Here is a 27823-nt window from a genome sequence, read left to right as displayed (position 1 = left end):
CACGACAGCTGCCTTTCCTCTCTTCGCTCAGCCTGATACAATCAGGCTGATCATATTTTTTTTCCACTTTGGGGTACAAGAACATCATCACAAGGCTGCCCGCAGCCGATGCCACGGGGATTCCTCCAGCTGAACCGTGCCCAGCTCCCCGCAGCGGGATCGTGCCTCCCTCTCCCCTTCCCTTCTGTCCAAGCAGGCTCCCTCGGGGGCCGCAGGCGTTCTGGGAATGACCAGCTGGGAGCTGAGGCCTGCTCTCACCCCAGGCTGACGCCGCTGCTTCTGTCAGAGGAGGGGATGGCTGCAAGGCCCTCTCCTTCCCACGCGCCGCCGCTACCCCAGCACGCTGTCGTTGAAAGCAAGGCAGACGACTGCTTTCTGGTGGCCGCTGTATTCCCTCTTGATCTCTCCTGTCTCCACACACCAAAGTCTGGCCAAGTTATCAGAGGAGGCTGGAACAGAAAGTGAAAAGAGGAGTGGGATCTACTGCGTTACCCTTTAAACTTTTTAGTTATTATTACAAGAAAGGCTTTCATCTGGCTTCGGTCAGCACCACTGCCGGGCTGCTGGTGACCGGTACGGGAGCTGTGCAGAGCAGGAAGCTTCGCGCGTTTCTGGATTACGCGGGGCTCGAATTCTTTCGGAGAGCAGTTACTGTGGAAGTCGCCACACGTGAGTTCCGAAGGGACCCTCACGCTGCGGACTGCACGCAGCGCTGCTCCCGGGTGAAAAACTGCACGCGCGAAGGTCATCTCTGCAGGCCAGACAGACGCCCTGTGGCGGCACCGGCAAAATGCTCCAGGGAGGCAGCAGCCCGCGTCGAGGGCGCGAGACTGGGCGCTCTCTCCTCGCACACGGGGGCACGAGGGCCTGGCAACGCCCCAGCTGGAGAAACTGCCAAGTCCTGGGCTAGTGCAGGGCCTGGGCTAAGCCAGATCAAACCACGGGCCTCACCTGTGACGATGTACTGGGAGTCCCCGGAGAAGGCGCAGTCCCACATCCAGCCCCGAGACGTTTCCCCTGGGTTGTTGCTCTTAATGCTCAGCTCTGTCATCAGAGAGAAGTTTGAAGTCCTCCAGATCTTACACGTCTGATCTGCAGAACACGTGGCCAAGAGCCTGCAAGAAAGAGACATGGGAGGGCAACCTTAATCACGCTGTACGCCTCAGGGCCTCTCGTTAACGCGGGCCTGGAACAGTAACGAGCTGGAGACCTGCGCTCATGTAATGGGATCTCTTTACACCCTCATCAGCTGCTCTGTGGGATTCAAGCCAAACAGACTCGCTGAAGGAGCACCCCAAGTTCACCGCTTTGCTGCTGGAGAGCAGCAACTCCATCCCAGCTGCAGGAACAGCTCGTGGCTGCAAAACTTGCCAAGAGCGCGGAGCACGAGGCCGGGATGCCACTGCCAGCAGCCCGGTGCCAGCATCTCCCGTGCTTCCCGTCCCACTCCCCCAGAGCCCGGCAGCGTGGAGCCAGCCCCGGCCAACAGCCGGAGGCACAGCTGGCCGCTGCCTGCCCGACAGCACCATCCGCTCCCCGCCGGCACGCACTCACGTGGAGTCGGGGCTGAACTTGCACTGCAGGGCGTAGCGGTTGTGCGCTGGGATCTTGGTCTTGGGGATCAGCTGCGTCACCTCCTCTCCGATGCCGCCCGTCAGGTTCCACACGTAGCAATTCCCCTGCGCCCAGACAGCGGGGTCTGTGGCTGGGCGGGTGGGCGGGCAACCACCCCAGAGCAGCCCGGACCTTCCACACCCCACCACAGCACCGCAAGGCTGCGGGCAAAGCCGGCGCGCGCAGACCGGCTGCCCCGCACAGCCCTCGCTCGAGGCCGCCGGAGCTCACCGAGCTGTTGACAGCCGCCATGTAACTGGCATCGGGGTCAATGTGCACCGAATTCACAGAAACCTCGGGCTCTGGAATCAGCTGCTCGTTGTGGTCGGTCTTCAGGTCCCAGATGTGAATGGCACCGCTCTGATCGCCCACGATCAGCTCCGCCTGCAAGAAAACCGCAGCCTGGTCTCTCCGAGGAGAACCCCGCGCGCAGCAGCCTCGAGCCGATGCCTACACCGTGCCCGTTAGCACCACGCGGAGCCTGGCTCCGGTTTTTAGCGTCAGGGCCCCGTTCTGGTTCCTGACTGTTCCCCAGCACAGGGCTGTTTCGGAGCTCCAGCAGCCTGCTGACCACCCCGGGACGCTGAGAGCGAGCAGAGTACTCATCTCACACAGCACTCCTCTCACGCTGCGCTCTGCAAAAAGGCCGTTTACCTTTACAGAAGCGTTTGCTAATTTAATAAACCCCAGAGCAGACAGCGGCTGCCCGGTTTCCAGAACTGCTGCACAGCTGCAGCTCCAAACAACGTCCACAGAAGCCAAGCAACTTTCAGCACGTCTGAGCAGCGGGCATTAAGATGCAAGTTGGCCAGTGAACAACTGAAGCACTCAAGAGTGTACAGATACCTGAAAAACACAGGCTTAAATGGGTTTTTCTCTCCCCTTCTCAGGGGAAGGACGAGAGCCAGCTGAAGGGCAGGAGTTCTGGCTCCCATCCCACGCTCAGACCAGAAGACAATGCTGGCGGCTCTCCACGAAAACCAGGGCTTTTATCGACAGCCTTGCGCTGCCCATAATTTTAGCAGAGTCCCTAGAGGAGATCAGGTCATCGGGCGCAGCGAATCCTGTACCTGTGAGCAACGGCTTGTCTCTGAGGAAGACAACCGCTGCTCGACGTGTTCAGCTGACTGCGCAGTGCAGAGGCGTCTCCCGGACGCCGTGGCCCTCAGCCTTCCCGCAGCAGGAAAGCGCAGGGCAGCGCGATGGCTAAAGCCATCGTGGCTTCACCCAGGCAATGAGAGATCTCGCTCAGGTAGCTGCATCGGCACGGCTGCAGTGGTGGGAGATCTCGCTCAGGTAGCTGCATCGGTGGGAGATCTCGCTCAGGTAGCTGCATCGGCACGGCTGCATCGGTGGGAGATCTCGCTCAGGTAGCTGCATCGGCGTGGCTGCAGCGGTGGGAGATCTCCCTCAGGTAGCTGCATCGGCACGGCTGCAGCGGTGGGAGATCTCGCTCAGGTAGCTGCATCGGTGTGGCTGCAGCGGTGGGAGATCTCGCTCAGGTAGCTGCATCGGCACGGCTGCAGCGGTGGGAGATCTCGCTCAGGTAGCTGCATCGGCGTGGCTGCAGCGGTGGGAGATATCGCTCGGGTAGCTGCATCGGTGTGGCTGCAGCGGTGGGAGATCTGGCTCAGGTAGCTGCATCGGCACGGCTGCAGCGGTGGGAGATCTCCCTCAGGTAGCTGCATCGGTGTGGCTGCAGCGGTGGGAGATCTCGCTCAGGTAGCTGCATCGGTGGGAGATCTCGCTCAGGTAGCTGCATCGGCGTGGCTGCAGCGGTGGGAGATCTCGCTCGGGTAGCTGCATCGGCGTGGCTGCAGCGGTGGGAGATCTCGCTCAGGTAGCTGCATCGGTGTGGCTGCAGCGGTGGGAGATCTCGCTCAGGTAGCTGCATCGGCACGGCTGCAGCGGTGGGAGATCTCGCTCAGGTAGCTGCATCGGCGTGGCTGCAGCGGTGGGAGATATCGCTCGGGTAGCTGCATCGGTGTGGCTGCAGCGGTGGGAGATCTGGCTCAGGTAGCTGCATCGGCACGGCTGCAGCGGTGGGAGATCTCCCTCAGGTAGCTGCATCGGTGTGGCTGCAGCGGTGGGAGATCTCGCTCAGGTAGCTGCATCGGCACGGCTGCAGCGGTGGGAGATCTCGCTCAGGTAGCTGCATCGGCACGGCTGCAGCGGTGGGAGATCTCGCTCAGGTAGCTGCATCGGTGTGGCTGCAGCGGTGGGAGATCTCGCTCAGGTAGCTGCATCGGCATCGCTGCAGCGGTGGGAGATCTCGCTCGGGTAGCTGCATCGGTGTGGCTGCAGCGGTGGGAGATCTCCCTCAGGTAGCTGCATCGGCATCGCTGCAGTGGTGGGAGATCTCGCTCAGGTAGCTGCATCGGCATCGCTGCAGCGGTGGGAGATCTCGCTCAGGTAGCTGCATCGGCGTGGCTGCAGCGGTGGGAGATCTCGCTCGGGCAGCTGCATCGGCATCGCTGCAGCGGTGGGAGATCTCGCTCAGGTAGCTGCATCGGTGTGGCTGCAGCGGTGGGAGATCTGGCTCAGGTAGCTGCATCGGTGTGGCTGCAGCAGTGGGAGATCTCCCTCAGGTAGCTGCATCGGCACGGCTGCAGCGGTGGGAGATCTCGCTCAGGTAGCTGCATCGGTGTGGCTGCAGCGGTGGGAGATCTCGCTCAGGTAGCTGCATCGGTGTGGCTGCAGCGGTGGGAGATCTGGCTCAGGTAGCTGCATCGGCACGGCTGCAGCGGTGGGAGATCTCGCTCAGGTAGCTGCATCGGTGTGGCTGCAGCGGTGGGAGATCTGGCTCAGGTAGCTGCATCGGTGTGGCTGCAGCGGTGGGAGATCTCGCTCAGGTAGCTGCATCGGCATCGCTGCAGCGGTGGGAGATCTCGCTCGGGTAGCTGCATCGGTGTGGCTGCAGCGGTGGGAGATCTCCCTCAGGTAGCTGCATCGGCATCGCTGCAGTGGTGGGAGATCTCGCTCAGGTAGCTGCATCGGCATGGCTGCAGCGGTGGGAGATCTGGCTCAGGTAGCTGCATCGGTGTGGCTGCAGCGGTGGGAGATCTCGCTCAGGTAGCTGCATCGGCATGGCTGCAGCGGTGGGAGATCTCGCTCAGGTAGCTGCATCGGCACGGCTGCAGCAGGGGAGTGCAGAGCCATGCAGCTGGCTGAACACACCCCGCCGCCGCTGGACTAATTAACCATGCTCTGCTCCCAAAGCAACGCTCCTGCAGCTGGGGAGCACCTCAGTTAGTGACTGTTTCACACGTAAGACGTGCGTACGTCAGCGTTTGCTTTAACGTAACGCATCCTCCTGGCACCACCACTACAGAAGCATCAGCAGCACCTGGCTAACGTCTGCTCCAAACAACTGATCTCAGATCTGGGCTGAAATTCCGGACTTGCAGAATTAAACCTTTGCAAAATCAAACGCGCAGAGAAACATTTCTGTTGCTCAGCTCTTACGGAGGTTTCACTGCCACGTCTGCAAACCCTGCAGCACTGAGCAGAAAACGGACCAGGCGGGTCAGTAACCCGGCAGTGATCGTATTGGCCTTCACCAACCCCCCCTCTGCCGCACCGTGCTCCGCCCGCGCCTCGCTTCCCCAACCCCAGCCGTCCCTCTGCTCACAGACAGCTGCGGAACCGAACAGCGAGCCTCAAGCAAATCCAACCAAGGTCCCGAAGGGGCCGGGAAGCAACGCCACCGAGAGCTCGTGGGTCGGTGCCACCGGGAAGGCCACCCTCCAGACACCGACACAGAACCCCGCGGCCCCTCTGGTTTACCGGGAGAGGCCCCAGCAAAGCCGGCAGCGGGGAAATGGCGGGGGCCAGCGCTCACCAAGAAAGATGAGGAGCTACTGGAGAGAGTCCAGCGCAGGGCTACGAGGATGAGGAGGGGACTGGAGCATCTCTGCTACAAGGAGAGGCTGAGGGAGCTGGGCTTGTTCAGCCTGGAGAAGAGAAGGCTGAGAGGGGACCTTAGAAATGCCTCTAAATATCTGCAGGGTGGAGGTCAAGAGGACGGGGCCAGACTCTTCCCAGTGGTGCCCAGCGACAGGACAAGGGGCAACGGGCACAAACTGAAGCAGAGGAAGCTCCAGCTGAACCCGAGGAAGAACTTCTTCCCTCTGAGGGTGATGGAGCCCTGGCCCAGGCTGCCCAGGGAGGCTGTGGAGTCTCCTTCTCTGGAGATATTCCAGCCCCGCCTGGCCGCGGTGCTGTGCAGCCTGCTGTGGGTGACCCTGCTTGGGCAGGGGGTTGGGATGGGTGACCACAGAGGTCCCTGCCAACCCCACCATGCTGGGATCCTGTGATTCACCTGGTTGGGGTGCAGGCAGACGCAGTTAATGGGAGCGTTCACCTGGAAAATCCGCTGGCACTGGAGGTTGCGAGACCTGCAAGGAAGCGGTGAGGAGGGAGCGCGGTGAGGAAGGAGCACGGCGAGGAGTGTGCAGCCAGCTCCCCCCACCCCGGGGGGCTGCCGGGGGGGGTCCCCGCCACCCCTACCCACCTCAGGTCCCAGATCCGGGCCATGCAGTCCTCCCCACCCGTGTACATCCAGCGCCCATCCTCGTGGAAGCCCACCGAGGTGATGTTCTTGCTGACGCCGTCGTAGTTGATGACGGGGTTGGGGTTGTTGGAGTTCAGGTCGTACATGCGGATGTGCTGGTAGCCTGCCGGGGGGGAGGGCGGGCCGGGGGTGACCGGCAGACCCTGGCTGTGAGACCCTGGCCCGGGGGGGACCGGCTGACCCCGGCTCGGGGGGGACCGGCGGACTCGGCCCAGGGGGTGATGGCGGATCCCGGCCCGGGGGTGACTGGCGGACCCCGGCCCGGGGGTGACCGGCGGATCCCGGCTCGGGGGGGACCGGCGGATCCCGGCTCGGGGGGGACCGGAGGACCCCGGCCCGGGGGTGAGGGGGGGGGGGCCGGTCGGGCTCACCTGCGGCAGCGATCATGCTGCGGTCCGGCGTGATCTCCAGCGCGTTCACCTGCTGCGGCCGCCCGTTAAGGTCGGTACGAAGCGGGGCGCGGGGCCCGGCGGGGGGGGATCAGGGGGGGACCGGGGAGGGGGAGGCGGGCGCGGAAGGATACGGAGTCCTGGTGCTGGACGGTGCGGGTGCAGATGCCGCTGTGCGCCTGCCAGAACCGCACCGTGTGGTCGTAGCCGGCCGTGGCCAGGATGACCGGGTCGCTGCCCACCGTCCCCTGCGCGGCGTTCATGGCCCCGCTCCCCCCGGTGCCGGTACCCGCGGCCGGCCCCGGCGGCACCGCTCGCTCCGCGCATGCGCCGCCCCGCCACGGCCGCTCCCTGCGCATGCGCGGAGCCGCCCGGCGCGGCGTCCTGTCGGGGTGCGCATGCGCGAGAGCAGGCGGCGGGCGAAACCATGAGCGGGGGGTGGAGGGGGGGGTGAGGCGAGACCACGGGATACGGGGGGGGGGGCAAAGACCATTCCCAGCGGCGCCGCCAAGAGGCGCGACACCGGGCAGCGGGCACCGGGTACCGGGCAGGGCCCAGGGCTCGGTCCCGGGCCTGGGGCCGCCCTTTGTGCCGGTGCCCCCCGCGGGCAGGACGGCTCCGCGCCGTGCCGGTGCCCCCCCGCCGTGCGGGTCTCTCACCGGGCTGCGGGGCACGGTCCCCGCCCTGCCGGTGCCGCGGCGGGGGGCGGGGGGCCGGAGCATCCCGCACCGCTTAACGCTCGGCCCAGCACCGGCGCCACCCGAGCCCTTTAAGAACGGCGGCGGGTCCGTGCCCGCACCTGCCGGTAAGGGCCGGGGATGCTGGAGGCTGCGGGAGGGACCGGGGATGCCCGGGGGGTGCCCGGCAGAGGGGTGCGGAGAGCCCCCCCCCCCCCCCTTCCGTGCCCCCGGGGGCTGCTCCGTCCGTGCCCAGTGTCCCGGGCGGGGGGGGTCCGCAGCGGGAGCCCCTCCAGCAGCCGCCCCCACGGGGGTACCCAGGGGCGGGTGCGAGGGGCTGAGCCCGCAGAAGGCTCTGGAAGCGCGGGCGCGCAGGTGGGGGTGCACGCGGCGTCGCTCTGCCCGCGCGCTCCTCCGGCGGGAGCGAGGGTTTGGCGAGGCGACGGCCCCGGGAACGCCCGAGCATCCGAACCCCGCGGCGGCACCCGGAGCCCTCGCCGCGGGCTGCGGTGGGCGCCCGGGGGGTCTCGGCGCCGTCCTCCCCGCGGCCCCGCTCGCTCCCGGCTCACAGCATCCCAGCATGGCAGGGGCTGGCAGGGACCTCTGGGGTCACCCAGCCCAGCCCCCTGCCCAAGCAGGGTCACCCAGAGCAGGGGGCACAGCACCGCGGCCAGGCAGGGCTGGAATATCTCCAGAGAAGGAGACTCCACAGCCTCCCTGGGCAGCCTGGGCCAGGGCTCCGGCACCCTCAGAGGGAAGAAGTTCTTCCTCTGGCAGCGCCAACGAAACCCTCGCGCCCGCCGAGCCGCTTGGGCGCCCGCGGCAGCTGCTTTCCGGTTCCCAAATCTGGCAACGCGGAATTTAACCCCAAACTTCGGCGTGTTTGGGTGGCAGCTCTCCGGGCGGGCTGGTGGCAGCCACCCCAGCGCTCGCAGCAGCTGCCGGGCTGGGGGCCGGGGGGTTTGTGCCCCATCCCATCCCGGCCTCGCCACACACGCCAGATTTGGCAAAAAAAGGAGAAAAAAGGGGCAGAAATGATGCTGGCGCTTCTGGGGTGCAGCTTCCAGGAGGATTCGCGGTGCCTCCTGTCTGTGGGGGATGCAGGAGAGGTGCTGCCCGCAGCAGGGTAGCTCTGGGCTCCTGGGGTGGGAGCGGGTGTCCCTATGGGTCCCTTGTCACCCGGGAGCGGTGCTGGGGGGGCTGCGGGAGCGGGGGACGCGGGGTGAGCTCGGCGTTACCCCCGTGGAGCCTTTCCAGGCTGCAGAGCTTGGTGGCTCCACGGGGCTCGCCCGAGCGGGGTCCCCGGTCACAACGGTGCCGCCGGTGTTGGGCTCGCCGGGGTCTGGGCTGGCCAAGCATCTCCTGCTGCCGCTGTGGGGACACTGCTGGGGGTCTTGGTGTCGGGGCTGGTGACGGGCCAGCGGGCACGAAGCTCTGCACGGTCCCTTGAGCTGTGACTGCGGAGGGGTGGGGACGGGGACGGGGACCTGCTGCCCTGCGGAGACGGCCTTGGCGTTGGGCTCACTTTCATCTCGATTGGGAGATCCCCATCTCGGGAGCGCTCAAAATCGGCTTAGGAAAAAAAAAAAAAGACTTCAAATTAATTTTATTCATTGTAATTGTGACAGTTCTTCGGCTTGAGCTCGTCCCTGCGCCCTGTGTGGCCTGTCCTACGTGTCCCTCGAGGGATCAGCCATCGGTTTGACCAGACCAGTCCCCCTGCGTGGCACGGTGCGGCGTCTCATGGCCCCCGGTCGCGGCAGCACGGGCCATCCCGCCCTCGTCCCTCTCCTCTGGGTGGGGAACGCGGCAGCTCCTCTCGCCGGGCTCCGATCCCAGCAGCCGGACCCCGCTGGGCTCTTGCCCTGCTCCGGTGGTGTTTTCCGGTGGGCGAAGCAGCTCGAGCCCCTTCCCCTCCGTGGGGATGGGACTCGCCTCCGCGGGTGGGTGCCGTGGGCTGCCTGTCCCTGTGGGTGCCGAGGGGTCCGGGCTGCCGCCCTCGTCCCGGCGGTGCCCGTGCCCGTGCCGATGCCCGTCCCGGAGCAGCCCGTTGCCGGCACGTCCCCGCGCGGACCCCGATCACCTCTCCTCTGTCCGCAGGGGCATCGCCTCCGTGCCTGGGCTGCACCGTGCCCACCCCGCGATGCCACCCTGCCCAGCCGCCCCGTGACGCAGCCCTGGTCTTGGCGAGGTGACCGAGGGGATCCCCTGGTGGGGACCCGCTCCGCAGCCACCGCCCTGCTCGCTCCCGCGCTGGCAGAGCCCGAGGAGGCCCCCGTGCTGGGGTACATGAGGTAGGAGGGACACAGGGCACCCCGTGCACGTCCCCGACAGGGAGCAGGGTGGTGGGAGGGGTCTCCCCTGTGTCCCCTTTCTCTGGGGCCGGTGCTGCCCTCGTCGTGCAGGGCACAGGATGTGGGGTTGCGCAGGGTCCCCTGCGGTCGGGGTCCCTCGGGGTGCTGCCGCGCGGCCGGACCCCCGTGTGTGCCCCGCAGCGATGGCCGTCCAGCGGAGCCACCGGCTGAACCTGCTGTGCCTCCTCGTGCTGCTGGTTGTGGCCTTGGCCGGCGTCAGGTTCCTCCTCCGTGACAGGTGAGGGGACAACGGGACCCCGGCGTGGGCGGGGGTCCCAGCGGGCTTGGGGTCCCGGGAGGGGTCTGTGGGGAGCCCCTGGGTTTCTGGGGGCAGCTGGTGTCCCCGTGGCCCCCCCAGCCCCGCTCCGCTCCCCGCAGCTTCACCCTGGAGCTGCACAAGCACGTCAGCAAGGACAGCGGGTTCTGGGGGGACACAGGTGACGCTGGCCGGGCCACCGGCCCCCAGAGCCAGGCGCTGGAGCTCTCTGCGGCGAAGATAACGGCCCCGAGGCAAGAGCGTGGGCAGCAGGTCCCCAGGGACGTCAGTGCCACCGAGATGCGGCTGGTCCACCTGGACCTCAAGGGAGCTGCACCCAGGGTCTCCTACCTGGCACAGGTGAGGGTGTGGGGGGAGCGGCCGGAGGGGCCGAGGGGGGACGCTCCGAGGGGGCACAGCTCGACCTCGACCTGCCGGCTGTCCCCCGGGGACTGTGCCATCGCCACCGCCGAGCCCACCCTGCCCACCCCGCAGGTGTTCCCCCTCCTGTCCCAGCTGGGAGCCAACGGCGTCCTCATCGAGTACGAGGACATGTTCCCCTTCAGGGGGGAGCTGGAAATCCTCAAGTCCCCGTACGCCTACAGGTGAGCTGCGTGCTGCCGGCGGCCGTGTCCCGGTGTGCCGAGGGCTGGGTGTGACACCCGTGGTCAGAGTGCAGGGCTGTGCTGCTGGGGCAATATTTGTGTCCCCAGAGCAAAGCCCACCCAGGCGTGGGGCGGCTGGGGCCGCGTGGGCAGGGTGCCGGAGGAGGAGGAGGAGGGAGTGCCTTCACGCTCTGCCCTGGCATCCCCTGGTGAGCCTGTCCCTGCCCTCCCAGCGAGGAGGACGTCGAGCGGATCCAGCAGCTGGCGGAGCTCCACAAGCTGGAGGTGGTTCCCCTGGTGCAGACCTTTGGGCACGTGGAGGTAGGGGGGTCCCGGTCCCGCTCCTCGTCCCACGTCCCTTGGGCCCAGGGCCTGGAGACCCCCCCTGACAGCTCCTCCGTGCAGTTCATCCTCAAGCACGAGAAGTTCCAGCACCTGCGGGAGGTCGAGCGCTTCCCCAACAGCTTCAACCCCCACGTCCCCGGCACCCTGGCCCTGCTCAAGAGCATCTTGTCGCAGGTGATCGAGAAGCACCAGCGCTCCACCTGGATCCACATCGGCGCGGATGAGGTGGGCGATGGGCCGTGCCGGGACCCCCGCCCTCTCCCGGGGTGCCAGGGGTGCTGAGCATCCCCTTCCCCACCCCCCAAACCCAGGTCTTCCATCTCGGGGAGGGGATGGACTCCAAGAACTGGATGAGCCGCAACAAGGGTGACACGGGGACGATGTACCTGAAGCACGTCAAGGAGGTGCTGGGCTTCATCGCCACGCGGTACAGGGGGCTGCGGGCGCTCATGTGGGACGACATGCTGAGGAGGATCAGCGCGGGAGCCCTGCGGGGTGAGAGGACGGGGACAGCAGCGGTGGCACCCAAGCCAGCGGTCTCGGCGGTGTCCGTCCTCGTGGCCACCCTGGCAGGCATCGTGCCCGGTGGGAGCCCGCGTTGGGTGCTGTGGGGAGATGGGTCTTGGGGGAGGATGAGGAGCCCCAGGCATCCTCCTGCCGCTGGCACCGGTGCCCACGTCCCCGTCCCTGCTCCCCCCCCAGAGTCCGGCATAGCCAAGCACGTCTCGCCCGTGGTGTGGTTCTACGCGCCCGACTTCGAGGCGGAGCAGATCGGTAAGGCGGCGTGCCGGGCTCCTGGGGGGGATCCCCCCACTGAACCCCCCTCCAGACCCCGGTGGCACTGGTGGCTGTCGCCCGTCGCGCTGCAGGGCCGTTCCTCGCCAAGTACGCGGCGGGCGGCTTCGAGGCGGTGTGGTTCGCCGGCGCCTTCAAGGGCACGACGGGCCCGGCACAGAGCTGGCCCCCCCTCCGCCACCACCTGCAGAACCAGCTCCGCTGGCTGGAGGTGATGCAGGCGCTGCCGCGCCTGGCCCCGCTGCGCTGCCAGGGCATCGTCCTCACCGGCTGGCAGAGGTGAGGGGCAGCGGGACCCCCGCCCTCCACGCGGCGACCCCGGCAGCGCTGCGGGAGGTGACGGCGTGGCCGGCCCCGCTGCCCAGGTACGATCACTACTCGGTGCTCTGCGAGCTGCTGCCCGTCGGCATCCCCTCGCTGGCCGTCTGCCTGCAGACCCTGGTGCACGGTGAGTCCCCCGCGTCCCCGGCCCCTGGGCAGCTGCTGCCTGCGAGACCCCCGTCCTGTGGCGGGGCGGGCTGCCAGGAGGGAGGGGGGGGTCACAGAATCCTACAGAATGTTCAGGGTTGGAAGGGACCTCTGTGGTCTCCCAGCCCAACCCCCTGCCCAAGCAGGGTCACCCACAGCAGGCTGCACAGCACCACGGCCAGGCGGGGCTGGAATATCTCCAGAGAAGGAGACTCCACAGCCTCCCTGGGCAGCCTGGGCCAGGGCTCCGGCACCCTCAGAGGGAAGAAGTTCTTCCTCGGGTTCAGCTGGAGCTTCCTCTGCTCCAGTTTGTGCCCGTTGCCCCTTGTCCTGTCGCTGGGCACCACTGGAAAGAGCTTGGCCCCATCCTCCTGACCCCCACCCTGCAGATATTTAGAGGCATTTCGAAGGTCCCCTCTCAGCCTTCTCTTCTCCAGGCTGAACAAGCCCAGCTCCCTCAGCCTCTCCTCGTAGCAGAGATGCTCCAGTCCCCTCCTCATCCTCGTAGCCCTGCGCTGGACTCTCTCCAGTAGCTCCTCATCTTTCTTGAACTGGGGAGCCCAGCACTGGACCCAGCACTGCAGATGGGGCCTCACCAGGGCAGAGCAGAGGGGGAGGAGAACCTCCCTCGCCCTGCTGGCCACACTCCTCCTCATGCACCCCAGGATCCCATTGGCCTTCTTGGCACCCAGGGCACGCTGCTGGCTCAGGGTCACCCTGTCATCCCCCAGCACTCCCAGTCCCTCTCCGCAGAGCTGCTCTCCAGCAGCTCAGCCCCAGCCTGTACTTGTGCCTGGGGTTGTTCCTCCCCAGGTGCAGGACCCTGCCCTTGCCCTTGCTGAACCTCATCAGGTCAGGGTCAGGGGAAGGAGACCTTCAGCTCCCCTGGTTTCAGGGGCGCGGTGAAACCGGGGGCAAGCACCTGATGGTGGGGTGGCCTGGCCCCCTCTGCCCCTCTCCTCTCCCTCCCCAGGGGGCTTCACGGAAGAGGCGAAGAGGAAGGTGCTGGACACACTGGGCTTCCAGAGCATGCAGCTGGAGCAGAGCACGTGGTGGGTGGCACAGCCCGGCCGCGGTGGGGGCAGCCGCGGTGGCATCAGAAGGGATGCACTGGTGGGGAGCGGGGGGCCGGTTACCCACACACCCCGGTCCCAGACCCCCTGGGGGTCACCCAGCCCGGAGCCCCGCTGTGCCCAGCGCACCGCGCGCGTTGGGCCCTCACCGCCTGCTCCCTTTCCCCAGCGAGGGCAGGGGAGCGTTCCCCGGCGTGGAGATCTACCGCAAGGTCGAGCAGGTCCGTGGCCACCTGCGGGAGAGCATCCTCGAGGCCCTGGAAGAGGACAGGTAACGGGCAGCCGGCTCGCCTGGCTCTGGCCACGTTTTTGCTGGGGAGGGGGCTGCCCGGCGTGCAGCTCCCCGTCCCCAGGTGGTCCCCGCGCCCCCCACTCCCCTCGTGCCTCCCCAGCGCCGTCAAGGGCTGGTTCAGCCCCTACCACCGCAAGCGCCAGTTCGGCAACCCCCGCAACATGGAGCGCTTCGGCAGCAAGGTGCTGAAGTACGTGGGGCTGGGGGCTGCGAGCCCCCCCGGGCGCCCGCATGGGGCTCGGCTCTGGGGTCCCTCCCCGCAGGGAGCTGGACCCCCTGCTCTCCCCCTGCCAGGCTCCACGAGGACTGGGAGAGCTTCGTCCGCGACCTGCGTGCCCACCTGGAGAGGGTCTACTTCCCCGACGCGGTGGAGGAGTGGATGGAGGAGAACGTCAACCCCTACCTGGACCAGCTGCGGGACCTGGTGCGGGACTACCGGGCCATCATCCGCCTCAACGCCAGGCCCAAGGTGACACTGGGGCTGTGACCCCCCCCCAGACCCCCCTGCCCACCCAGGGTGGGCTCTGGGTGCCGCCGTTGCGTGTCCCTTCGCCGGTGCCAGTGTTGCTGCTGTGGGTTTGGCCTGTACAGAGCTCCCACACCTCCCACAATAAAATATTTTCATAGATGCTGCTGGGTGCTGGAGGGGGGCTGCGGCTCTGCCCCCCCGTGCAGGCAACGGGGAGCAGGGGGCTGGGGTCTGTTGGCAGAGGTCAGGGAGACGGCAGCCCCTGGCCCGCGGTGCGCCCGCGCCCACCCGGACCCCCGTGAGCCCCCGGCAGCCTGGAGAGCGGCCGTGCCCTCCCCGCAGCTCGGGATCCCGCCCGGGCGAGGGCTGGCACCCCGGATGGGTCATGGCCCACGGGGGGCTGTGGGGACCCTGCCGGCCTCCCACCACCCCCTCCCCAACCCCGCTGTCAGCAGCAGCCGCCGCCAGCCCCCGCTCACTGGCTTTTGCGCGGAGCCGTGCTCCAAACGCCGCGTTCATCTTTCCCTCCGTCTGCTTCAGCCCGGGGCCCTGCGCGCTCCCAGGCCCCTGCTGCTTCCTGCGCCCCAGCAGGGCCCCCCGCCATGGGGGGCTGCGGGGGGACCCCAGCGTGGGGCGAGCACTCCTGCTGCCCGCGGTGCCTCCGGCTCCCGCAAGCGAATTCTGTGTGCCCGCTCCGCCATGGTGCCCAGCACCGTGAACAGGGGGTGGCGAAGCCAAACCCCCCCATGCCCGCGGGGCAGGACCCCCTGCTCAGCCCCCCGCAGCAGCTGCCCCGTGTCCTGGCTCAGCCACACAGGTCCCGGCGAGGCCGTTGGGGTGGGGGCTGCCCCAGCCCGGGTCTCACTCCCCGGGGTGCTGGCGCTGGGCGCGGGGGTCTGGCAGGAGGGGGCTGTGGGGCACAAAGGGACCTTTGTTGAGGAGCTTCGTTCATTAGGAAGCGGTGGCAGATGCAAGGGAAGCCCCCGACCCGCCTGGGCCCCCGGGGTGGGGGTGCAGCCCCTGCCCCAGCCCCCAGCCCCCCGCCCGGGAGCCCGGTGGCGGCTCAGCCCCCCGTGCAGCCGCACGCTGCCAGGCTGCGGGATTAGAGGGCAGATTAGACGCCGTTCCGCGCCGGCAACCCGAATGTCCTGGATTGGAAAGTGGGGGTGGGGAGAGGAGACGGACCCCGCCGTCCCCGAGGGGGGGTCAGCCCGAAGCTGGGGGCTGCGGAGGGAGTCGGGGGGTGCGGGGGGCATCCGTGGGTTCCAGCTCAGGGACGGTGGGCCAGCGCAGGGCGGGCGGGGGGCATCAGGGAGGGGGGTGGCTGTAGGGCCAGCTGGGGACCAGCCTTCCGGACCAGCGTGCCCCGACGTTGGCTTGCCAGAGCCGGGACCTGCGCGAGGCCTTTGGACAGGAACTCATCGGAGAGCGCAGAGACCTGAGCGTGATTTTGCACGGGTGGTGGCCGTGCCCTGCGCTGACTGGGCACCAGTAGCACATCAACGGCCTGTCCATTGCTGGCCCCATTTCCCATCTGGTTCACCAGCATCCTCAGCACAGCCGGGCACCCTCCACGCCTTCCGTGTGGCGGTCGTTTAAGCCTAAGTTGTTTGATCCTGGGGTGCATCCAGTGGAGTGTGGGCAGCAGGGCGAGGGAGGTTCTCCTTCCCCTCTGCTCTGCCCTGGGGAGGCCCCATCTGCAGTGCTGGGTCCAGTGCTGGGCTCCCCAGTTCCAGAAAGATGAGGAGCTACTGGAGAGAGTCCAGCGCAGGGCTACGAGGATGAGGAGGGGACTGGAGCATCTCTCCTCTGAGGAGAGGCTGAGGGAGCTGGGCTTGTTCAGCCTGGAGAAGAGAAGGCTGAGAGGGGACCTTAGAAATGCCTCTAAATATCTGCAGGGTGGGGGTCAGGAGGATGGGGCCAGACTCTTTCCAGTGGTGCCCAGCGACAGGACAAGGGGCAACGGGCACAAACTGAAGCAGAGGAAGCTCCAGCTGAACATAGAATCCCAGAATCCCAGCATGGTGGGGGTTGGCAGGGACCTCTGTGGGTCCCCCAGCCCAACCCCCTGCCCAAGCAGGGTCACCCAGAGCAGGGGGCACAGCACCGCGTCCAGGCGGGGCTGGAATATCTCCAGAGAAGGAGACTCCACAGCCTCCCTGGGCAGCCTGGGCCAGGGCTCCGTCACCCTCAGAGGGAAGAAGTTCTTCCTCGGGTTCAGCTGGAGCTTCCTCTGCTCCAGTTTGTGCCCGTTGCCCCTTGTCCTGTCGCTGGGCACCACTGGAAAGCATCTGGCCCCGTCCTCCTGACCCCCCCCCTGCAGATATTTAGAGGCATTTCTAAGGTCCCCTCGCAGCCTTCTCTTCTCCAGGCTGAACAAGCCCAGCTCCCTCAGCCTCTCCTCGCAGGAGAGATGCTCCAGTCCCCTCCTCATCCTCGTAGCCCTCCGCTGGACTCTCTCCAGTAGCTCCTCATCTTTCTGGAACTGGGGAGCCCAGCACTGGAGGAGGAAGAGGCCCCGAGGAGGAAGAGGCCCGGAACAGCCTTCCTCCCCGCTCCCCCCCCCCCCCCCGAGACCGGCCAGCTCGTTACACGCCTCCCACCGGGGGGGTCCCCCCCCGGCACCTCCCCCAACCCCCCCCCGCGCCGGGGAGGGGATCCCCGCGCCCCGTCCGCACGCCCCGGCCCCCCCCCACCCCCCTCCTTCTCCCGGAACTCCCCCCCCGCCTCCCCCCGCACTCCCGGTGCGGCCCCGCCCCGCCCCGGGCTCCCCCCCCCCCACCGCCCCCCGCGCTCCCGGTGCGGCCCCGCCCCGGCTCCCGCCGCCGCCGCCGCCTCCGGAGCGGGCTGGGGGGGGGGGCGGCCCGCGCCGAGCCGCCCGCCCCGCGCCGCCCCTCGCCGCCCCGCGGAGGATGCTCGGGCCGTGAGCCCGCAGCCGGCGGCCCCGGCGCAGCCATGGGCAAGGACCAGGAGCTGGTGCAGGCGGTGAAGGCGGAGGACGTCGCGGCCGTGCAGAAGCTGCTGCAGAGGCCCAAGCCCGGCAAAGCCAGTGAGCGCGGCGGGGGGGGGGGGGACCGGGGGGAGCGGGGAGGGTGTGGGGGGGGACACCGGCATCGCGGCGGGCTCGGGGCCCCGCATCCCGCCCTGCCCCGCATCCCGGCCCCGCAGCATCCCCGGTGCGGCGCGGGCGGGGGGGACCCCCGGCAGCGCCGCGGGGTGGGGTGGGGGGGGCACAGCCCGGTTTTGGGGGGGGCTGGCGGCGGGCGAGCATCCCCGGGCGCTGCGGGATCGGCCCGGTGGGCATCGGCCGGGCTGCCCTTGCCCCGCACCCAGGACCAGCTGCGGAGCCCCCGGGGGGGGGGGGGGTTTGGGGACTGGGCATGGGCAGGGGTCCGCGCCCGGGCGGGCTGGGGGGCATCTGCGTGTGCGGGGGGCAGCCGGTGCCCGCACACGCTTACATGTGTCGGCGGGCGGGCGGCCGTGCCCGCGCGGGTGTACGTGCGTGTGCGCCCGTGTTTGGGTGCGTGTCTGCGTCTGGGTGGGGGTGCGTACCCCGGCACCCGCGCCTTCGGACGTGGCGGTGTCGGGGTTCCTCTGCGTGGGGGGGTTCGGATGGAGCTCGGCGGGTGCCTCCCCGCGTCGCCGCGCCGGCCCGCGAGTGCGTGTGTGCAGGCGGGGGGGCTGCGGGGGGCTGCGGGGTGGCTCCGCGCGTGGACGCGTGCGGAGCTCCCGGCGTAGGTACGGCCGCCCGCTGAGGGGTGCCGCCCGGCAGTCACTGATTCATGGCGCTGGTGCAGCCGCAGGGTCCAGGCCTGGCGTGCGGGAGCCCAGCTGGGGGGACGGGGACCGTCCCTGGGCACGGGCGGGGGCCACGGGGAGCCCTCGCGTGGGGTCCGGTCACTGGGCCCACGGCCACTTCACCGCCGCGCCCCTCGCTCCCGAGGCCAGGGCTCCCCGAACGTGGGCACCCCGGGTCCCTGGAGCCGGGCAGGGCTGGTGCCGTGTCCCCTGTCCTGGGTTGTGCAGGGGTGTTCCTGGCTGAGTGGGGCTGGCGTGGAGTCCCCCATGTCCTGGTGCCGTGTGGGACCAGCATGGCATCCTCCATGTCCCCGCTGTCATGCAGGGCTGGCGTGGTGTCCCCCGTGTCCCGGTGCTGTGCGGGGCTGATGTGGCATCCTCCATGTCCCCACTGTCTTGTAGGACTGGCGTGGTGTCCCCCATGTCCTGGTGCCGTGTAGGGCTGGCATGGTGTCCTCCATGTCCCGGTACTGCACGGGGCCGGCGTGGCATCCTCCATGTCCCCGCTGTTGTGTAGGGCTGGCATGGTGTCACCCGTGTCCTGGAGCCAGCATGGCATCCTCCATGTCCCCGCTGTTGTGTAGGGCTGGCATGGTGTCACCCGTGTCCTGGAGCCAGCATGGCATCCTCCATGTCCCCGCTGTTGTGTAGGGCTGGCGTGGTGTCCCCTGTGTCCCCAGTGCCACCATCACTCTTGCTGCTGAGGGCCTGTGCGAGGAGAGAAGGGGCTCCAGCTCAGAGCCCCCCTCATCCCAACCCGCTCCGGGTGCTGCCGCTTCCGCGGCCTCTCGGAGCGGGACTGGGGACGACGCCTGGCCTGTGCCCGGCTCTGTCCCCGCACACCCCTCTCCGGTCCCTGGCGCACAGCTGGCGTTGCTATGGCAACGGCCAGCGGTGCCGAGTGCCACCACCTCCTCCCGCATCCCTGCTCTGCTGCGTCTCCCGCCCCGACCGCTCTCCCGCTGCGGAGCCCACCGGGCGCTGCCGGGTGGGGTGGCCGCGGGGTTGGCGGTGGTCCCCGTGCCGGGCTCGTGAGCGAGGGGTGAGGGATGCCCAGCGAGGGCCAACCTGGTTTTGGGGAGATCCCTGCCGCGGGCTCGGGTTCTTGCCCGGTGCCCGGCTGGCCTGGCAGAGCCCACCGGTGCCGGTGCCGGGCTGCTCTGGTGGCGTTTCCCCCCGGGACCCGGCTCTCCTGCCCGGTGCCAGGGCCGTCTGCGTGGCAGCAGGGGCTGGGATGCGTGAGCATCTCTGGCCATGGCGGCGGGGCCGGAGGAGCGGTGCGTGGCGCGGGGTGGGAGAGCGCCGAGCGGGGGCTGACCCCATGCCACCCTGTCCCCTCCACGTGCCGGTGCCACGCGTGCCTCCGGTGCTCCCCGCGGCGCCAGGGAGATCTGTAACTTGGCTCTGCTATCTGGGTGATGGCCTATTCATGGGAGGGGGGTTAATAAAGGAGATTTTAAAAATCCCTGCGTGAATTAACACGGGTTGCCATGGCGACGTGGGGCCCAATTTAGCGTGTGGAGTACGAGTTTGTGGGGCCCGGGCCGGCCGCAGCGCGCACCGCGCTCGCGTCCCGGGCATCCATAATTGATGAGGTTGTCTGAAAGTTACGCAAATCAGATGCAGGGATTTGGCAGCAAACTGTTTCCCTCCCCATCCCCTCCTCCCCGCTGCTACCTCGAAGAATTGTAGTGACTTGGCGTTTTCCCCTCGGCCACCCGCTTTGGGCACCGTGGGGTGGGACAGGGCATCCCCAGGGGGGTCCGTGCCCACCGCACCGTCCCCATCCCGGGCACCCGGGGCGCGGGGAAGCTGTGGTTCCTCGGCCATGGCGTCTTGGAGCGAGCGGGGCGTCCTGCCCCGCGTGTCGCTGGCGTTTCGAGGCTCGTCGCAGCCAGCCCTGGTCCTGCGGCCGTGTGTGGGGAGTGGGTCCTGTCCTGCCTGGGGAGGGTCCCCAGCCCCAACAGCGGCTCCGGTTCGGGGCAGAGCCTACTACGGGTGCAAAGAGCGGCACAGGAGCCCGGCAGCTCCTCGGAGGGACACGCATGGTGCAGGCAGCGTGGGCAGCAGCGGAGGGACCCCAGAGCTCTGCGAGCACCCCCAGGCTTGTCACCCGCTGGGGTGCTGCCGTCCCGTGGGGACCCATCCCGGGGTGCGAGCGGATCGCTGCTTCGCCGGTGCTCCGGGGTGCTGGGGCAGTGGGAGGTGGGAGCCAGACCCCTCGGGGACACGGGCTCCCCGGGCAGGGCCTCCTGCCCTCCGGCGCGTCCTCCTGCGCGGCGGCCGGTCAATTCTGGGGTTTTTTTGCCTGCGTTTGATTGCATTAATAATCTCCTCTGATAACAGTATTTAATAAAACCAGGCTAATATGGCGCAGTTAGGAAATGTCTTTGACATTTTACAATTCAATTTCCATGCAGTAAAAGGCAGGGCAGCTGCAAATCCAATTGCGGTGCAGTGCCCAGGGTGCGCGTGGCCAGCAGCCGCCGGAGCTGCCCGCTTCCCCCCCGGCACGCCGGGAAACTTCCCCGGGCATCCGCCACCCCGCATGGCTCCCGCTGCGGCTCCCCGGCCACGGGTGCTGGGGCAGCCCCCTCCTCGCTGCAGGGGTAGCCTGGGCCGGGGGGAGCAGACGGTGCCAGAGCCTTTGGGTGCCACCGGCCCCGGGAGCTGTGGGTGCCGGGCAGGACGTCTGGAGCGAGAGGAAGGGGCTGCGGGGCTGGATCGCGTGGCAGCTTGGCCCAGCCATGGGGGCTGCAGGAGGGTGCTGGGTGCCCACTCATCCCCTGCTCCCGCAGCCCCCCGATCCCTTCGGTGTGGATTAAGGGGCGAAATGGGCTGGGGCGTGCAGGGTGATGCCGGCATGGGGTGATGCCGGTGCCCAGGCACAGGGTCTGAGGGCTGCCCACTCCAGCCGCCGCGCTTCACGGCGCGACACCGGGTCCCTTACAAACTTCTTTTCGGGGTTTCTCACCCGCACGTGAAACCGCGCTTGCAGCAGGACTTGGCAGGCGGGCGCAGGCGGGCGTGTGCCAAGTTTCCTTCCCGAGGGGGGTTGTTACTCAGCCCTGGGGTGACATCTCGTTATTTTACGTTTTCCTGCCTCTGGAGTTGCGGGTGCGAGCCCCCCCCTCTGCGCCCCACCGCCCCAGCGCAGCTCCCGCTTCGGGCCGGCCGCGGGGTCCCTGCCCCTCGGGGATGCTGCAGGGGACGCGGGACCTCTGGCCACTGCCACCGAGGAGCAGCGGGGCCGTGGGCCGGTGGCCCCGCTCGGGGCTCCCTCGCTGGCCTGGATTTTCTCACAGCAGTCCCAGATTCACCTGATTTGACACCAATTTGCCCTTTGCCGGCGGCAGGTGGCCGCTCGTGCCCGGGGCTCTGGCTGCGTCCTGGACGAGGACCTTGCCACCGGGTGCTGCGGTGCTCCCCACCGCGGGGTGATGCTCCCAGGGATGGCTGGGGACGTGGCAGGGCCAGGCTGCACCCACAGAATCTCAGAATCCCAGAATGGTTGGGGTTGGCAGGGCCCTCTGTGGGTCACCCAGCCCAACCCCCTGCCCAAGCAGGGTCACCCAGAGCAGGCTGCACAGGACCTTGTCCAGGCGAGGCTGGAATATCTCCAGAGAAGGAGACTCCACAGCCTCCCTGGGCAGCCTGGGCCAGGGCTCCGTCACCCTCAGAGGGAAGAAGTTAAGGGTGATGGTGCCATGGGCGCTTGGGTGCCAGTGGTGAGGCACGGCCAGGCGCTGTGAGACCCCCAAGTCCCCCTCCGCAGCCACCCCCTTCCTCACCAGCACAGTTCGGTTTCCAGTAGCCAAGCTGGTGTCTGGCTCCTCTCCCCTGCTCCCCGGCGTTCCCTTGAACCCTTCCCAGCCGCCGGGAAAGGCTGCGATCAGCCCCCTCCCCGCTCAGCCCCGCCGTGGTGATGCCCACGGACCCCAGCCCGCAGGGTCCCGCTGGTGGCCACTCAGCCCCGCCGTGGTGATGCCACGGACCGCGCCGGGGCCGGGTGGGTGCCGAAGCCGTGGTGGGTCCTTGGTTACAGAATCACAGAATCACAGAATCACAGAATCACAGAATAGTAGGGATTGGAAGGGACCTCTGTGGGTCATCCAGTCCAACCCCCCTGCCGAAGCAGGGTCACCTACAGCAGGCTGCACAGGACCTTGTCCAGGCGGGTCTGGAATATCTCCAGAGAAGGAGACTCCACAACCTCCCTGGGCAGCCTGGGCCAGGGCTCCGTCACCCTCAGAGGGAAGAAGTTCCTCCTCATGTTCAGACGGAACTTCCTGTGCCTCAGTTTGTGCCCATTGCCCCTTGTCCTGTCACTGGGCACCATTGAAAAGAGCTTGGCCCCATCCTCCTGACCCCCACCCTGCAGACATTTGTAGGCATTTCTAAGGTCCCCTCTCAGCCTTCTCTTCTCCAGGCTGAACAAGCCCAGTTCCGTCAACCTCTCCTCGTAGGAGAGATGCTCCAGTCCCCTCCTCATCCTCGCAGCCCTCCGCTGGGCTCTCTCCAGTAGCTCCTCATCTTTCTTGAACTGCGGAGCCCAGAACTGGACACAGTACTGCAGATGGGGCCTCCCCAGGGCAGTGTAGTGTAGGTTAATGTCATCCCTGCGTGCGTGGTGGGTGGGAGCCGCGGTGTCAGCGGAGGGGGCCGCGTGGCTCTGGGGCGATGCTCGGGGCTGTGCTTGGACGGGTTTGCCGCCGCGCTCCCGGTGCTGGTGACGGTGCAGCGGGGCTGGGCACCGCCAAATGCTGGCCGTGAACCCGCTGCGAGCCGCCCTCGCCAGCCGGCAGCTAAAGGTGCCTTTCGCGAGCGGTCAGGCAGGAGAGCGCCGGAGAGCTAATTTGCCGGTATTTAATGGCTGGCGCTGCCGGACCGGGCTGCCACGGGCGAGGGGAAGGCGTCGGGAAGCAAAACCCACGCGGGAGCGCCCGGGCTGGTGCCAGGCTGCGTGGGTGCCGCTGCTCCGCTGCCGCGTCGTGCCCCGGCTGCAGCTGAGCGTGCCGCGGTACGGATCGTGCCGGGCCGGTCGCCAAGCTGGCGTGCGGCGCTGATGCCCACCTCTGCCCCGGGTTGCCATCCCGTCCCGCACCCGGCGCACGTGGGATTCGCCCTCCCGGTCCTTCCTCCACGCCGGGCTGAGAGGGATCTTTAAGCCGTAATGAAATGTTAATAGTATTTTCCAACTCAATACGGGAGGAGAAAATGAGGTGTTTAACGCTGGGCTCCGCAGCGACAGGAGCAATCAGCTTGAGAAATGGGAAGCTGGGGACGCGGTGCTGGCCTCGCCGTGGTGACGGATGGGTGCCGGTGCCCGGCGCGAGCCGGCCGGCACGGGCAGCACGGTGCTGCGGGGTGCGGGAGAGCGGCTGGCGGGGTGACACTGAGTCTGCCCGGGTCTCCTTGGGTCTCGCCGGCAAGGTCGCTGCCGGCCGCGCGGGGAGAGCCGAGCAGGGCGAGGTGGATGCGGGGATGGGGTGCCCCACGGCGCGGCAGGCTGCGGGACCCCGGCTCCGTGCCCTGCCCTGGCCAGAATCAGCTGGAGATGGAGCAGGTTGGGGCTGGTGCCCAAGCCGCTGCTGTGGGTACAGTCTGGGCGCTGCTCCTCCGAGCACCGTGCCCGTCGGCGGCTGCCTGCTCGGCCGGTGTGCCCGTGTGCGTGCGTGGGCAGAGAGGAACCTGGTGAGGTTCAGCAAGGGCAAGGGCAGGGTCCTGCCCCTGGGGAGGAACAACCCCAGGCACCAGTACAGGCTGGGGCTGACCTGCTGGAGAGCAGCTCTGTGGAGAGGGACTGGGAGTGCTGGGGGACGACAGGGTGACCCTGAGCCAGCAGCGTGCCCTGGGTGCCAAGAAGGCCGATGGGATCCTGGGGTGCATCAGGAGGAGTGTGGGCAGCAGGGCGAGGGAGGGTCTCCTCCCCCTCTGCTCTGCCCTGGGGAGGCCCCATCTGCAGTGCTGTGTCCAGTGCTGGGCTCCCCATCTCAAGAAAGATGAGGAGCTACTGGAGAGAGTCCAGCACAGGGCTAAGAGGATGAGGAGGGGACTGGAGCATCTCTCCTACGAGGAGAGGCTGAGGGAGCTGGGCTTGTTCAGCCTGGAGAAGAGAAGGCTGAGAGGGGACCTTAGAAATGCCTCTAAATATCTGCAGGGTGGGGGTCAGGAGGATGGGGCCAGGCTCTTCCCAGTGGTGCCCAGCGACAGGACAAGGGGCAACGGGCACAAACTGAAGCAGAGGAAGCTCCAGCTGAACCCGAGGAAGAACTTCTTCCCTCTGAGGGTGACGGAGCCCTGGAACAGGCTGCCCAGGGAGGCTGTGGAGTCTCCTTCTCTGGAGATATTCCAGCCCCGCCTGGACGCGGTGCTGTGCAGCCTGCTGTGGGTGACCCTGCTTGGGCAGGGGGTTGGGCTGGGTGACCCACAGAGGGCCCTGCCAACCCCACCATGCTGGGATTCTGTGACTCTGTGACTCTGTGTACATCCATGTGCGTGCATGTGGCCATGTGCATGCGTGCATCTGTGTGTACATCTGCCCCGTGCACCCGCGTGCGTTGTGTGCCTCTGTGCATGCGTGTCCCCCCGTGCATCTGCCCTGCGCGTCCACGTGCCCGTGGCCGTCTCTGCTGGCCGCGGCGGCAGTGCCCGCTCCCCGGCCTGGCGTGGGGCTCGGCGCTGGGGACGGCTCCCGGCAGCCGCCGGCTGATGCCTTCCAGATGTGGCTGCCGGGAGCCCGGCTCCGCGCTGCGGCCGCCTGGGCTGTTGGCCGGTGGCTGCCGGAGCGGTTGGAGCAGACAAAGCAGCCGCCTGCCCGGCTCCTGCATTGCAGCTGGGCTGTTTACGGCGCGCTGCTCGCGGCTGAGCAGCTCCGCAGCAGCAGCGATGCTCCCGCTGTCACCGCTGGGTCCTGGGGCTGGCTCTGATCGACCCCCAGCTCCCGGCAGGGATGGGGCAGGGGGTCCCACGCTGCCCCTGCCAGCCCACCCCTGCTGCTGGGGGCACTGGGGACACTGGGACGGGTCCTGCGAGCCCTGCCCTTCCCCTGCAGCACTGCCAGGCCGTTACGTGGACGAGGACAAGCGGTGGCACTGAAGGCATCGTGTTCAGAATGGATCCCAGGGCCGGTTTTACGTGGGAACGGTGCGGGAGCTGCAGCTGCGTTATTGCCCCCTTACTCGTCCGAGCTGTCTGCGTGCACACGCGTGCACACGCGTGCCCAGGGGCACACGCTCGGTGTCCGCTGCAGAGCTCCCCGCCATTTCCCAGCGACGTCTGGACTGCGGCCGGGTCCGTGGGAGGCCAGATGAGAGCGACCGTTCGTTAGTTAACGATGCTCTGAGACACGCAGAGATGCCGGTCCCTGCGGGGCAGCGTGCCTGCGTCCCTGCCCCGAGGAGGAGGTGAGGATGAGGAGGAGATGAAGAGGACAGGGCTGGAGCTGGGCAGAAGCATCGCTGCCCTGGGGTGGAGGCGAGTGGTGCCAGCATCTGCCCCGTGTCCTGGGCAGCCCCGAGGATGCGCGGCGCTGGGATGCGGACGCAGGGACGGACAGACGGACGGACGTGGGCTGGTGGTGGCCCCGCGCAGCCCTGTCCCGTCCCCCGCCGCGGCAGCCTGGCCGTGCCCGCCGTGACTCCTGCCAGCCGGGGTGATGACTGAAAATTACCCTCTGGCCGGCGCGGGGAGAGCCGGCTGTCGGCTGGGGCTCCATGGAAGCAGCACCAAGGCGCATTTCGGCGGGGACCAGGGTGGGCGTCCGGTGGGCACCGGGCTGGCAGAGCTGGCAGGGGGTCAGCGGCTTTGCCGGCAGCCCGGAGCGCGCAGGAGGCTGCCGGGACTTCGCAGGCAGCGACTCAGCGTCTGCAGAGCTGGGGGGCTGCGTGGCTGAGCCCCAACGCGGGGCTGGGGGAGACCCCGCGGTGCTGGGTGCTGGGGCTGCTCGGGGGAATCCGGCTGAAGCAGTGCCAGCGGCGGAAGGCTCAGCCGGGCTCCGTGGCACCACGCGGCAAAGGTCGGGTGAGGATACGGCGCGGTGACGCTCGCGGTAGCCGCTGGTGAGCACCGTGGCCCTGGCATGGCGCTGGCAGGGACCGCGGGGTGCTGGGACCCCTGGCCAGCACCCCATTTCAGTGGGCTCTGCCTGGGGTGCACCCACGTCCCCCACCCAACCCTGCCCGGGCAGCCTGCAGCGTCAGCCCCTCGTCCTCCCTCGGGATTGAGAAGTTTCCCTTTTTTTTAAAAAAAAAAATATTCAGAGGAGTCCCCGCTGCGCTGAAGTGGCTTCACGCTGGCCCCCGGGGACAGCCCCGCGCTGCTGCGGTGCCGTGACTCAGGCTGCCGCGGCCTGCGGGCTCCTCCGCTCCCGGGAAGGCTCCGCGCGCCGGCCGGGCGGCCGGAGGGGACGCGGGGCCAGCATCCCCCGAAAGCGCCTTGGGATTTGGGGAATGGCTGGTGGCGGGCGCCCGGGCACCCAGCTGTGGGGGTCCAGCTGTGATGGGCACTGGGGTGTCCAGCTGTGATGGGCAGTCATGACCCAGCTGTGATGGGTGTCCAGCTGTGATGGGCAGTGCATATCCAGCTGTGTTGGGCACTGGGGTGTCCAGCTGTGATGGGCACTGGGGTGTCCAGCTGTGATGGGCAGTCGTGACCCAGCTGTGTTGGGCACTGGCTGTCCAGCTGGTGGGCATCCAGCTGTGATGGACATGGGGGTGTCCAGCTGTGATGGGTAGTGGATATCCAGCTGTGGTGGACACTGGGGTGTCCAGCTGTGACGGGTAGTGAATATCCAGCTGTGGTGGACACTGGGGTGTCCAGCTGTGGTGGGCAGTGGATATCCAGCTGTGATGGGCAGTGTGTCCAGCTGTGATGGGCAGTCGCTGTCCAGCTGGGGGATGTCCAGCTGTGAGAGACACTGGGATGTCCAGTTGCTATCCAGCTATGACGGCCACTGGAGTATCCAGCTGTGGTGGGCAGTGTGTGTCCAGCTGTGGTGGGTGGTTGTTTTCCAGCTGTTATGGGCACTGGCTGTCCAGCTGGGGGATGTCCAGCTGTGAGGGACACGGGGATGTCCAGTTGCTATCCAGCTGTGACGGCCACTGGAGTATCCATCTGTGATGAGCAGTGTGTGTCCAGCTGTGATGGACAGTAGTTTTCCAGCTGTGACGGACACTGGGGTGTCCAGCTGTGATGGGCACTGTATATCCAGCTGTGATGGGCAGTGGATATCCAGCTGTGATGGGCACTGGGGTGTCCAGCTGCTATCCAGCTGTGACGGGCAGTGGATATCCAGCTGTGACGGCCACTGGAGTATCCAGCTGTGGTGAGCAGTGGATATCCAGCTGTGACGGGCAGTGGATATCCAGCTGTGATGGGCACTGGGGTGTCCAGCTGTTCGGACACTGGGGTGTCCAGCTGTGGTGGGCAGTGTGTGTCCAGCTGTGGTGGGCAGTTGTTTTCCAGCTGTGTGGACACTGGGGTGTCCAGCTGTGGTGGGCAGTTGTTTTCCAGCTGTGTTGGGCGCTGGCTGTCCAGCTGGGGGATGTCCAGCTGCGATGGGCACTGGGATGTCCAGCTGTGGCGGGCACTGGGATGTCCAGCTGTGGCGGGCACTTGTTATCCAGCTGTGATGGGCAGTGGATATCCAGCTGTGGTGGGCGCTGGGCTGCAACGGCTCCGTCCCATCCCTGCCACCCCTTTGCCCCAGGCCATCCCAAGCTCTGCCCAAGCACGTGCCCCCGTGGGGACCCCACAGCGTGGACCCCATCCCCGCTGCGAGGAACAAGGCCGCTCGTGCCCAGGCTCCTCGTGCAGCGCCCGTTGTTTGCGTGGCGCTCGTCAGCAGGGATATAATTAAGAGCAGCTATTTTGGATGCTTCCTTTATCCGGCAGCTCACGGCGATGCCGCTGCAGGGTCCTCCCCTCCTCCTCCCAAACAGGCGCTTGGCTTCGCCGGGAATGTTTTCCCCGTGGGTAATCGGCGTTGTGCTGCTCGTGGGGTCCCCGTTGTGCTTGGGGTGGGGGGGGGTCCTGCTGCAGAGAGGGGAATTGGCAGAGGTGGTGGAACTGGAGGGGCGCGGGACCACTGCAGTGGGGTGATGGGGGAGATGGAG

The 27823-nt window shown here is 67.7% G+C and overlaps 3 protein-coding genes across 6 annotated transcripts in view; 2 read left to right on the top strand and 1 right to left on the bottom strand.

Annotated features, from left to right (window-relative positions):
* Window positions 1-20: 20 nt before the first annotated feature.
* On the bottom strand, window positions 21-6909 carry MLST8 (MTOR associated protein MLST8). Its single transcript, XM_075436864.1, has 8 exons — window positions 6711-6909; window positions 6559-6610; window positions 6128-6290; window positions 5936-6011; window positions 1846-1998; window positions 1555-1679; window positions 952-1115; window positions 21-449 (listed from the first exon to the last, which is right to left on the bottom strand). Exons 1-8 carry the CDS (start codon window positions 6837-6839, stop codon window positions 331-333), a joined length of 981 nt encoding a protein of 326 aa, XP_075292979.1. The 5' UTR covers window positions 6840-6909; the 3' UTR covers window positions 21-330.
* Window positions 6910-7085: 176 nt separating this feature from the next.
* On the top strand, window positions 7086-14023 carry LOC142363230 (hexosaminidase D-like). 3 transcript variants are annotated; one of them, XM_075436392.1, is made up of 15 exons: window positions 7086-7381; window positions 9354-9547; window positions 9749-9845; window positions 9986-10223; window positions 10359-10468; window positions 10702-10789; window positions 10874-11038; window positions 11125-11308; window positions 11516-11587; window positions 11683-11887; window positions 11974-12056; window positions 13050-13128; window positions 13319-13420; window positions 13542-13631; window positions 13736-14023. In XM_075436392.1, exons 3-15 carry the CDS (start codon window positions 9751-9753, stop codon window positions 13926-13928), a joined length of 1704 nt encoding a protein of 567 aa, XP_075292507.1. In that variant the 5' UTR covers window positions 7086-7381; window positions 9354-9547; window positions 9749-9750; the 3' UTR covers window positions 13929-14023. The 3 variants fall into 3 exon arrangements, with proteins under 3 accessions (XP_075292507.1, XP_075292506.1, XP_075292508.1); XM_075436391.1 differs by having other exon boundaries at window positions 13503-13631; XM_075436393.1 differs by lacking the exon at window positions 13542-13631.
* Window positions 14024-16798: 2775 nt separating this feature from the next.
* CASKIN1 (CASK interacting protein 1) overlaps window positions 16799-27823 on the top strand; it is a 34252-nt gene continuing 23227 nt past the window's right edge. For both annotated transcript variants that reach the window (XM_075436736.1, XM_075436735.1), the window contains exon 1: window positions 16799-16959. In XM_075436736.1, coding sequence (XP_075292851.1) covers window positions 16866-16959 — 94 coding nt within the window. In that variant the 5' untranslated portion in view covers window positions 16799-16865. The remainder of the gene's footprint in view (window positions 16960-27823) is intronic.

Source organism: Opisthocomus hoazin, chromosome 15 (assembly GCF_030867145.1).
Source record: "Opisthocomus hoazin isolate bOpiHoa1 chromosome 15, bOpiHoa1.hap1, whole genome shotgun sequence".
Taxonomy (NCBI): domain Eukaryota; kingdom Metazoa; phylum Chordata; class Aves; order Opisthocomiformes; family Opisthocomidae; genus Opisthocomus; species Opisthocomus hoazin.
The sequence above is the reverse complement of the archived record's forward strand: the minus strand, read 5'-3'. Positions and strand labels throughout refer to the sequence as shown.

Bases quoted from the DNA above. Each gene is read 5' to 3' on its own strand.
- MLST8 (XM_075436864.1), bottom strand. From the start codon at position 6,839: ATGAACGCCGCGCAGGGGACGGTGGGCAGCGACCCGGTCATCCTGGCC. The intron at 6,012-6,127 runs GTGGGTAGGGGT...GCTTCCTTGCAG, and splicing joins GCCCGGATCTGGGACCTGAG to GTCTCGCAACCTCCAGTGCC. The intron at 1,116-1,554 runs GTGAGTGCGTGC...TCTTTCTTGCAG, and splicing joins AAGTTCAGCCCCGACTCCAC to GCTCTTGGCCACGTGTTCTG.
- LOC142363230 (XM_075436391.1), top strand. From the start codon at position 9,751: ATGGCCGTCCAGCGGAGCCACCGGCTGAACCTGCTGTGCCTCCTCGTG. The intron at 10,224-10,358 runs GTGAGGGTGTGG...CCCACCCCGCAG, and splicing joins GGGTCTCCTACCTGGCACAG to GTGTTCCCCCTCCTGTCCCA. The intron at 13,129-13,318 runs GTGGGTGGCACA...CCCTTTCCCCAG, and splicing joins CAGCTGGAGCAGAGCACGTG to CGAGGGCAGGGGAGCGTTCC.